We start from the raw sequence: 12,404 nt of genomic DNA on the forward strand, positions 1-12,404 counted from the left end.
ACTTCGATTCTAATAACAGATTCTCTGAAACTGGCATTATCAAGGTGCTTGATTTCTTGATTGACAACATATTTGTTACGTTTGGAGGACGTGTTTTTCAACAAACAATTATCATTCCCATGGGAACCGACTGTGCTCATCTTCTTGCCGACTTGTTCCTTTATTCATAGACTGATTTCATACAGGAACTTCTTAGGAAGAAAGAAAATAAGTGAACAGTTTCCTTTTCCTTTAACTTTACTTTCCGCTATATAGATGATGCTATCTCACTAAATAGCTCAAAATTTGGTGACTATGTTGAACGCATCTATCCCATCGAACTTGAGATAAAGGATATAACAGATACAGTTAAGTCTGCCTCATAACTTGACTTAATCTAGAAATTGACAATGAGGGCCGTTTGAAAACAAAACTTTACGACAAAAGATATGCTTTCAGCTTCCCAATTGTGAACTTTCCATTTCTATGTAGCAATATTCCAGCAGCGCCTGCATACGGAGTATATATCTCCCAGTTGATACGACATTCTATGGCTTGTATTTCCTATCATGATTTCCTTGATTGAGGTTTGCTGCTCACAAGGAAGATTTAAAACCAAGAGTTCCAAGTAGTAAAGTTGATGTCATCCCTTCGTAAATTTTGCGGAGGCCATCATGAGTTGGTTGACCGTTATGGAATATCCGTTTCACAGATGATAGCGGATATATTCCAATTGTCGTAACTAAAATCCCTCCACCCTTTCCCAAAATGTGACCTACCGAATCAGACTTAATACCGGTTTTGTACTTACATAAGCAACATTATTTTTTACATAAATCAGGCCGTTAGTGTTCTCGTTTGAATTGTTTTACATTTGTCATTTCGGAGCCTTTTATAGCTGACTATGCGGTATGGGCTTTGCTCATTGTTGAAGGCCGTACGGTGACCTAAAGGTGTTAATTTCTGTGTCATTTGGTCTCTTGTGGAGAGTTGTCTCATTGGCAATCATACTATATCTTCTTTTTTATAACACGACGGGTGCCACACGTGGAGCAGGATCTGCTTACCCTTGCGGAACACATGAGATCAACCCCAGTTTTTGTTTGTATATTCTTGTTGCTCAGTCTTTAGTTTTAAATGTTGTGTTTTGTGTACTGTTGTTTGTCTGTTTGTCTTTTATTTTTTAGCCATGGCGTTGTCAGTTTATTTTTGACTTATGAGTTTGAATGTCCCTTTGGTATCTTTTGCATCTCTTCTGTAGCATGTTGTAGTAATGGTGATTTACACAAGACGCGTTGTAACCACTGTCTTGGTATCGAGTGTCAACAGGTGATGTGGAAAAACCTTCAATTATTCTCTGAAAAGTTGGTTTTTAATTTAGATAAATTTTGTATCTATAGTATACATTTAAACCAAATGATGGTTCATTTTATTTATCAAAAATAAAATTCAGTCAATTTCGTTTGTTTCTTTCTCCATGTCTCTCGTTAACCGAATGGCCATATCTGCAGCTAGGATTAAGGAAAAGTAAAGGCGTAATACATAAATAAACAAAATGTTTATACTCTCACCTCTTAATCCTTCCTTTTCTAAATACATAATGGTATACAACTAACCAATCATCAACGATATTTGATTATTTCAGGTTCGCATCACTTTCAGAGTATCATGGCGTCGTGATTTCAGTACGCATACTCAATGTGATGCAAGTACAAAAGACAGCCATGACCTTATTGGAGATGGTACAGGAGACATGGTATGCCTGGATGGCTGTGGGTTTTCCACAGCAAAGATAGGTACTATGGAATTCTACTGTACAGATTTCAGTGAAGACGAAAATTGGACGTCTGGAGAAAATACGCTTACATATACTTTTAGGGAATCTAGTGATCAATGGTACCAGATTGGGTATGTTTATTTTGCAAAAAACCTAACCATGAGTGCAAATTACACACCGTTCCTCCCACTCTTGAAAATAGTTATTTCAAAAAATCGTATTTTACTTTCTATACGAGATTAATGTTTTCCATTTCACTATCTACCAAGTCTATGTTGTAGCATCGCTCCTGATTGATCAATACGAATCCACTCGTCACCTGAATAGCTCTTTACAGCAATAAAACTTCTTATTGTGTAACATAATAAAAAACATGGAGTCATTTAAAAAAAATTCCATTTGCTACGATAACTGCCATCATGTCAGGATGAGTTAGTTATATCATAAATATATTACTTAGTATTATATACTACCTCACCCTCAATCAAAATTACCCTGCAGATTCGAAATATGGATTATCGCATGTATGACCAGCTCTTAATTCATACAAGTTGGGAATAAAGTCAACATAGAATACCAAAAGATCTGACGCACATAGCCTAGGCATACAAGTATTAATAGCTGTATGTTTGTATTGCAATAGCGCTTGATTGTCCTGTAACATTATTACGTCGATGTTAATAACTTACTTACAATTTCAGTGAACTCTGTCTGGTTAATTCCATTTTGGTGAAGATATCCGGTGTTAGGATGTTCGAATTTTAATTATATTTGGTAGGAGGCTAAATTCAAGACTCTGTCTAGGCTGGAATTTAGAGAAAATGGTGACTATGTATGCTCTTTGTTGATCTTTGTGGTCGTTGGAGATATTCTATATAAGTGGAAAATTTAAACTTTTTTTTCAGTTTATGCGTGTACATTCTGCTGTGTGTAACAATTATTTTGCCATTATTATTTGACTATCTCCAGAATATGAACTTAAACAATACAGAAGTCTCATAAGAATATTATACAGTTTAAAAAGAGATAAAAATATTCGCAAAAATTTATTTTGATTTAGTGAACCCTTTTAGAACGATTTTTTTTTGCGAACGCCATTGCATCTAACGTTTCTAATTGGCAAAGGATAATATTAGACTATTCTAACAGAGTGCTACGCAATTTATGCTGACGTCAGTTGAATTTCTGAACAGAGGACTTAGAGAGTATTATTTTGTGCCTTTAATGGTATAATGCAATAACCATGTCATAAAAAAAAACCTCTGCTAAAATTTCATTAAATTTTATGAAGGTTTGACAAATTAATTAATGTGTTACCATCTTTAACCCCGGACTGAATGTATTTGTAAAAATGTCAATTTATCAGTAAAATACGGGAAAATAAAAATAAATATTTCAAAATTTTGCTCTGGATACTGTTTTTTGGTCTTAAAAAAGAATCTGTCCAAATTTCCTTAAATTCCATGAAGGTTTGACAAAGTTATTGATGACTGAAACACTTTAACCTCAGATGAAATCTGAGTGATAACTGTAAAATCAAAAAGTTGATAGCTCTGAGGTGGAAAAAAATGCACTAAAGAATAACTTGAATTACCATGAAAGCAGACCACACCAACCCAGTCTGCTCTGTGCCATTATTGCATACGACGTATTTTTTCTACCAAAATAAAATACTTTAATTAATACTCATGTCTCCACCAAAACAGACTAAACCAAAAAAATAAAAATCTACAAATACTGTTGATTCAAATTAAATTTTCTGTATTTCCATACATGCGTCTCTGTATGGTCAACTTGGTGCAAGCAATTATATCAGGAATTGTTTTTCTGTCAAAGGTAGGTAGTTCACTTTGGGTATTCAGACTTCCTTCGCATAAAAAACCCATTATAAACATATTTTGAAAAGTGCTAAATATATCAAAGGCAGATTTTGAAAGTTGGCTGGTGTTTACAACTCATAAATTAAATCATAGAAAACAATCAGTTTTAAACAGTGTGGTTATTCACTAAATGTATTGATAAAAGGTGACTCCATTTTTGTACATACTTTTACAGTAGTCATCCTTAATTTCTTAATATTTCGTTTATAAGTTTATCATACATGTATGATTTTGTATTTCATTTTAATACGCACGCATGCCACACGTTACTTTGGCGGATAGTTCAACAATGTTATGCAAAGCTCTATTCTTACGGTATGAAATTAAAGGATAAATTTTCAACCAATTAAAATCGAAAACAGTACATTTATATAGTTCCTTATAAACTACGACATTTCTCACAAGTATTTATTTATTTTTTAGTTCCACACATGCAAAAATAAAATCTTCGCCGATGAAACATTTCAAACCTTTTTACACCAATATAGCCGGGTAAAATGGCGTTCCGGCTAAATGGAAATCAAGAAGGAATATTTCGCTCCTTAAACTTTTATTTTTAGCAGTCCGGCAAGACCGAACAACAAACTCCAAACCAAATGTAAAGTAACATACAAACAATAACAATATATATAAGCACAAGCAATTAAAGGATTAAGAAGATTAACATATGCCAAATAGAAATAACAATAGATTAGAAGAGTAATTAATGTCCGACACGTATGAGTAAATTATTGTCTAAACTGTTACAGAGAATAAATAATTAAATGAATAGAGTAGTGAATTTAAGTCCTTTGTCCAAGATTATGACACATAATCCGTGTAAAACACTTATGCCTAAATTTACGACAAAGTTCAGAATAATATAATAAACCTAAATATACATTAAAACAATTGAATAAATAAAATGTTGTTTAAAACTATTTTCACACTGCACAGTCCAAATAGTCCGGTCATACCAACATGCCTTCACTGAATTCATTTGAATTTCGTGGTGGCCATGATAGTACATTGCATAGTACATCTTTATTCACGTGCACACATGATACGATCTTTCGGGGACAATTTGCTCGTTTATGACACGTCATTTCTGAATGACCAAACGCTTAGCTACTTTATTTTCGTTTTATAGCATGAAAAAATAAAAGAGGAATGTGCAACCCATCATAAATTTGAAATGGATCAGTATTATGAGATCCTTTAGTTATTATAAGTAACTACGACATTGTCAGGATAATAACCTAGCGTCAATATGAAAGAAATTAAAGTGGTTCATACATTCATCCGTATAAAAGCGGCACATGTATTTTATTTTATCCTTATATTTTTCATAGTGCGGTACAAGTGCTGCATGCATAAAGAATATTACTTAACACAAATTATAAGTATAATATTTCGACCCCACTATTTGAAATTCACAAAATACTTATTTAATTATTTCGACCAAAAATCATTGTTTTTTACGTTCGTAGTAACGTAGTACATTCCATTGTCGGTCACCTGTGTCATGATTCGCGTGCACACTACAATTGTTGTTGTATTTAAATCTTTCGGCCAATGAAATGAGACGTTACAAGTTGTTTGTTTGTGATACGCCAGAATGTTATCAATGAATTATCAATCGCTAAACTTGACTGTACCTATTCAAAAACGTAAATGCAAATTTCACAAGGCTTGATCCAAATAGCCTTTTTACTGTCTAATAACTTGCAAGTACGAAAAAGACAGGAAAGAAGTATAATATTTTGTCTATATGTTTTGTGTTTGCACACTTTTTAAAGTTGATCATGCATTCGTTCTAAAATAAAATTTTGACCAAATAAAAGTTAAAAGATGACATAATTGGACAACCGCAATTGTTAAATCGCTTTGACGTCCGAAAAAAAGATAATAATCAACACATCCATTGTAACTTTTAAAGCCAGTTAAATCCTTTTTTGCTGAAAGAACGTCCGATATCATAAAAATTCATTATCAAAACATAACAAAAACACAAGTAAAGAACGTTTAAGTATTCAATATAAATCAAAACACAAAGGTTATTCCTGATTAGTTTTCCGAATTATTTTATTTAGGCGTTGAGACCCTTTGGTGACCCCACAGTTTAAATGTCTATAATAAATACGTCGTGAGTTGTGGGCGTTACAGACGAACGTTCAACTTATCTGACCCAGTCAATGGGATATTTTAGCGCGCCAATCAATGGTCTCGGCTACACTGTTTTGCACATGATTCTATTATAGATTCATAAGTAATGATTTTTTTTTTACACTTTTGAAAATAATCACATTGTCGTGTAAGTTAACCAGCAGAAACAATGATCATAATAATTAATTTTTATTAAACTTATGCAGTCAGTGATCCTGACAATGACGACATCAGATGCAGATGGGCAATTTCAAATCAAAACGAATGCGGAGGCATTTGCTACTCTTTCAGCGGAGCAGAAATGCATGAGGTAATATTTATTTTGTTGAAAACTCGTGCAATACATTTAAGCGACAGTTATTTTTAATTGTTTTTTCAAAATCGAAACGTGCTTTTATTCATTATGTAAAAAAAACTTGAATTTTTAGAATATGAATAAAAGATAAGAACTTTATAAAATACAAAGAATTAGGAATAATAAATTGTTTTTAAACGTCTTTTATCAAAATACCATCTTTGATTGCAAAACGTTGTGCTCCTCCTCCTTCTAGTTTATATAGCTTACTTGCAAGCAGCAATTTTCTTTCAAGAAATTTCTGATAGGAGACATAAACCCTGTGTATATATCAACTGGGAGATAAAATTTATAGAGTCCAATTAAAGTTACCTTTGGGATAAAACATCGAAAATAGACATTTAAAAAATTTGATGACATCTCTTAATGATAAAGTTGTCAACCGATCTAACGGCCAATTTATATGTGGATGTCAATACATCAGACATTACTTATTTTACGTCAAAAAATAAATCCTTCAAGTTTCCGGTTCACAGTATCGTTTAACTAATGTTAAATAAATGAAATCAACATAGTCACAATGCAGTAAGATGACATAATCTATACGGTGGAACGTAAAGTTAAAAGGAGAATACGAAAAGACCTTTAGAATACTTAGAGTATCTACAACTTATTGATACCAACCCTAGAGTAGGTAGATTGACAGTCACTCTGAAACGCATTTTTGGATGTTTATAGAATTAATGTGTGTATTTCAAAAGAAGTTTCGTGCAGCTTTAAGCTCACAGGCAATGTATCATTTTTTGCAAGGACACTTATGTACTTGGGGTATCGAGTAATAAAGGGAAAGATATGCAGTTCCTTCATTTCTGGTTGAAATTCTACAGGAACATAAAACCGACAAATTATCTAGGATTTCCTTTTTATGAAGTGTCATTGAATACATATCTGGTTTTTACTATCTCCTTATCAAGCAGTACACACAATCATTTGATAATGTATAGGGCTTTGTCTGCAGGGAAGACAACATGGAAATCATACACGTGTCTTACAAATTTTAGGTTTCTGAAGATAGATATATGTATCATAATGGATTTAGTTTCATGTTCGTTCGGCACTTTTGCTAATATATTTTGTAGAGAACTGTTGTTGAACAATGTTTAAGTCACCAATCATATGGTAGCCATAATTGTTGTATTTCAGAGAGAATGTACGGTATCATATTCAGCAACACAAGCTGGTTGGTACGGTGTTGCAATACAAATAGAAGATTTTATCTCTACCGGATCTATGGAAGCACTCAGTAGTGTGCCATTACAATTTTTAGTCGTGGTTTTTAGGTCAAATACAACATGTGCCAGTAAGCCAACTTTTGTTGAGCCAACACGTATAGAAGGATCTTGCATTGGAATACCTTTTAACACTACGTATTTTGAACCAATTATTAGTAATAGTGGTAGCCAAACTATCAGGTAGGGAAATTAAAAAAAATTATGAGTTCGAAATTTACTTATTATGTTAAAAGGGACACATCCAAGCTTAACCATCTTCATTACCTTACAACACAAGTCAGCTTCAGCGATACTCAATTTGGGTGCAGGATTGATTCCCGGTCGAGTCGAAGTAAATTGATAGTTGTTACTTCTGAGCCTAGATCGACTGTGTTTAGGAGTAAGGACAAAGACTGGTCGGCTTGGATTCAGAATGATGTTTTCCAATTTGTGTAATTTTTCGTGATGACTGTCACCTTGAGAATTAGCAAGCCCAAAATCCGACTCATTTTGTCAGTCTGGTACAAGGCAGGGTCCATATCTAAATCAAATTTACATATTCTTCGTTCCGAATATGCATGTTAAACAGCCATCCATCCATTCTTCTTTACTGCATCATTAAAATATTTCGCAAATGTGATGCAAAACATTTGAAATTAAATTTTTTACTGATGTTATAGTTGATTTTGCGTGAACAGAGGTTTTTTGTTTGTCAAACAGTATCAGAGAAATTCAAACTGCTTCACCACAAGGAATGGTGAAATCTGAACTAGATGTGTATGCCAATAGGGAATGGTATGTCAATATATCATGGACCCCAGATACTGGACAGGCTGGACCTCACATATTTTGTTATACAGCTTTAGATAGCAACGGGTAAGTTTATGATTTGTATGTATGTTAAATATTAAAGACAATATCAACAAATAAAATTGATTTAATAAAAAGATAGATATTATTACGTTTCTAGCATATCAATAAATGATGTTGAACTACCACACTTTCCCAAACAAGAACTTCCTTGTAACTTTTTCTATTGTGAATATCATATCATGTTTATAAGCAAATGCTATATAATTACAAGTATTTTGTTGATTCATTTACCATATTTGTTTTGTGTGTCTCCTTTTAATATTTCCTTTTGGAAAGTTAATTTGTCAATCAGTTGTGACATCTAATTTTCCCGTAAAAACATTGCAAGGAAGATGTACAGAAATACTCTCCAACTACTTATTTATCTATTAGATCATTTCCCTACACAACCAATGAGTTGGCATATTGACAAACATTTTAAACAGAAGGGCTGATGAGTTTTTATCCGAATATAATAAAAACGTATACAGTAACACATACAACTAGATTTGCAATTTCAAGCAATATCGGATGGCACCTTAGTCCACCGATTGTCACTAAACGGCAGACATTTTGTAAATTCAAAAGTCAGATCGCGCATCAACACATGCCAGATAACATTTATATTAAGTTTCATTAAGTTTGGACCATTTTGAAAATTTTAACTGTTTTCATGGTAACGGCAGCCATTTTGAAAATTCCAACGTCAAACAGTATCTCTACACATGCCAGTTGTCATTTTTGTAAAGTACCATTTTAAAAAATCTCAATGACAGATGCCAAATTGAGACATGACATATAACATTTCAGTAAAGTTTCACTGGGTTTGCCGTACCATATTCTGTAAGAAAATACTACTTTAATGTTTTCCCGTAGGGGCCAATGTCATGCCATTCCCCAGTTTTTATCGCAATGAGCCCTTTTTTGGAAGTTCTAAATACTGTATTTCCATCTAGGCATAACAGGCAACTTTCCATAAAGATACGTTAGGTCGAGTCTCAAAATAAAAGATTTAGAATTTTCAAAATTTATTCACATTTTTTCTATTTCTATGGAAACAGTGGTTATCTTGCACATTCCGAAGTCAAGTGCACAACTTTACTTGGTGGTTTACAGTATGGTAAATTACCTCTATTAACTTTGGTCCATTCATATCATAGAACTAGCCCGGACAATAAGTGTGGAAGAAAAATAAATATGTGAAGAAGAAAAAAAAAAGAACAATAACAAGATGTCACCAGAATCATAACAAAGCATGCAGCATGCAAAAAATAAACACATATAACACATATGAAGTACTAAGACAGTCAAAGATGATAATTTGTAAAAATTTCGAACTTAATCTGGCAAGTACTAATATAAAGTAAAATTATCTATATTTTGTTGTTGTAATTACTATAAAGTAAAAAGAATTAGCATAAAATGTATGTAACAGCTTCGGAGAGCTCTTGGTCTGAGTAGCACAAGGAATTTAAGGCAGTACACTGCATAACTATTAAAAAGTCATGTAAATATAATTTTGCACACATTTCAAAAATATGAATCATTTTATTTATGGTAGATTGGATGTCTTATTCCATCTAGGATTGTAAAATAGCAGAAAACAATCAGTCTAAAACTTTAATGAAACATGCAAAGTTTTACAAAAGAAAGCAATTAATTTTTAGACTTTTTTCTAAATGAAGAAAATTGTGTATTTTATTTTATTAGAGTTATATTGGGTAATCCAGAAGGGTAACATTAGGGAACCAAAATTACACCCCTATTTTGACTTACATTGATTTAATTAACAGACATAAATTTCCATGCAGTTTTTATACGCCCGTTTACGGGACGTATTATGGTATACCGTTGTCCGTCTGTCCGTCCGTCCGTCTGTCCGTCCGTCTGTCCGTCCGTCTGTCCGTCCGTCTGTCCGTCGTCAACATGTCGGACATTAACTCAAAAATGCTTCAACCAATTTGCATAAAACTTTGGTGAATTGTTTATATCTGTTGACATGAGCTCCCTTTCGTTTTTTATAAAGTTTAGATTTTACGTTTCTGAGTTATGGGGTTTTATTTATTAAAAAAAGGGGGATTTTCCAGTTTTCGGACAATAAGTCAAGAATGCTTTCACCAACTTGCAAGAAATTGTGGTGAATTGTTTATATCTATTGACATGAGTTCCCTTTCGATTTTTATAAATTTTAGATTTTACGTTTCCGAGTTACAGGGTTTATTCATAAAAAAAGGGGGGATTTTCCAGTTTTCGGACAAAAACTCAAAAATGCTTTCAGCAATTCTTATGAAACTTTGGTGAATTGTTTGTATGTATTGATGTAAGCTCCCTTTAGAATTTTATAAATTTTACATTTTACATTTCTGAGTTATGGGGTTTTATTCATTAAAAAAAGGGGTGATTTTCCAGTTTTCGGACAATAACTCAAAAATGCTGTCACCAATTCTCATGAAACTTTGGTGAATTGTTTATATCTATTAATGTAAGCTCCCTTTTTATTTTCATAAATTTCTAATATGACATTGAGAATTAATTGAACTTTATTTGTTTATAGTCTGACAACAGATTTACTAAGTATTGCACAACAGCAAGAAATCTTTAATTGAATATAAATTCAATTCATATAACCAATTTCAAGTTCTTTGACTACATTTATTCAGAAACCTATAATATGTCAAATATTTAATTACAATCCAAATTCAGACCTGAATCAAGTATGAATATTGTGTCAATTTTTGCCCCAACTGTTCAGGGTTGGACCTTTGCGGGCGTATCTAGCTGCGCTCAGCGAAGCAGTTTATTATATTTGATATTCTTATGTACAATAGAGTTTCACAAATTCAATTTGAATCTATACTGAATCATAGAAAAATGTATTTGAACTGCCCTCCAAACGACCTAAAATTCTGTAATGAGACGTTTCTAAATTGTAACCATGCCTAACTGCAGGTCCGTAAATATCACATAACTAATGCTTTGTATTATTTTTTCACATCTTTAGAACCATTTGACAATAAAATTATATTCCATGTTAGCTATGCATTTTGTAAGAAATGGATCCCTGTAACATTTATCCTTGATTGAATTTTAAAAGTGTCCTTTTTGTGAACGTCGTATAATAAATTTTTTTCAAAGCGCTGTACATGCAGCATAGTGGATTAAAACAAATTAAAAAGAAAGACACAAAACATTCAATATGTCAGATGCAAAAACTGAAATAAAAATACCAAAAAATGACAACCATAAAAAAGTCAATACGGAAATAAATAGTAAAACAAAATAATAAAATGTATTAACCTTGTCGTCTAAAAATCATGCGAATCAGGTAAGAACCCTAAAGGAGTACCAAATGTTGCATTGAAAATAAATACAAAAACATGCAAAAACCCGTAAGTAAAAATTGTTATTAAAAGGCATAAAAAAGAAATGGAGCTTCCCAATCAAATTATCTTTCGCCGTACGTCTCCGTCTGCACTTTTGGAACGGTAAGTAGTTGGGTAAAACTCGAACAAAGACATCGATGTGGCACGTGATTATTGACTAGTTCCCTAATGTAAGCAGGGCCAATTCCATTCAAAAAAACAGTACGCCTAAATAAGTATTTTGTATTGTGGTCTGTATTGGACGAGTAACCAATGCAAATCGGTAAATGAGTATCGGCGTAATTTGTTCATGTTTCCTTGTCTTGGTGTATTTTGAAAGTTTTGTAATATGTTCATTGAAGTCTTGTTGATACTGTAGAGCACAATATTCCCGTAATGAAGTTTGGATGTTACTAGACAGTTCACTAACTAGTGTCTTACACGCGGCTGTTGTTATAAAGCTGCGAATGTTTCCAGTTTTACTGATGTGAAAATTACCTGATTTTACTATGGCAGATACTTCAGAAGATGTTTATCAAAATATTCTCCTCGGTTTATCACGCAGGATACACTACTTATCACAATATTGCCGACTTTCAGTTGCAGATTAGGTACACTTGCTTTCATACGTTTCTGTGTGAATATGATAAGTTTGGTTTTATCTTGATTAAGTTTCTACATATTTTTTGACATCCATGAACTTGTATCGGACAGATATAGTTCGAGTTTTGAAAATAATTCTTTCAGTAGTCTAACGGCTTCAATGGCGTAGCTACCTAAGGCTCGACTAGGCACGTGCCTATACATAAATTTGCTAGTTTTATACCCCTTTAAATGAAAAAA

General features: G+C 32.8%; 1 protein-coding gene across 5 annotated transcripts in view; it reads left to right on the plus strand.

The window, feature by feature from the left end:
- The first annotated feature begins 5,984 nt into the window (after positions 1-5,984).
- LOC127730411 (uncharacterized) overlaps positions 5,985-12,404 on the plus strand; it is an 85,267-nt gene continuing 78,847 nt past the window's right edge. For 4 of the 5 annotated variants that reach the window (XR_007995096.1, XM_052238809.1, XM_052238810.1 and 1 more), the window contains exons 1-3: positions 5,991-6,091; positions 7,280-7,548; positions 8,068-8,223. Coding sequence is in view for 3 of the 5 variants with exons in the window: in XM_052238809.1 (XP_052094769.1) it covers positions 6,083-6,091; positions 7,280-7,548; positions 8,068-8,223 (434 nt within the window). In the remaining 2 variants the exon portion in view is untranslated. Of the gene's footprint in view, positions 6,092-7,279; positions 7,549-8,067; positions 8,224-12,404 lie in introns of all 5 variants that reach the window. The other variant, XM_052238813.1, reaches the window with a different exon arrangement.

This window comes from Mytilus californianus, unplaced genomic scaffold, assembly GCF_021869535.1.
Source record: "Mytilus californianus isolate M0D057914Y unplaced genomic scaffold, xbMytCali1.0.p SCAF_2, whole genome shotgun sequence".
In the NCBI taxonomy this organism is placed as follows: Eukaryota; Metazoa; Mollusca; class Bivalvia; order Mytilida; family Mytilidae; genus Mytilus; species Mytilus californianus.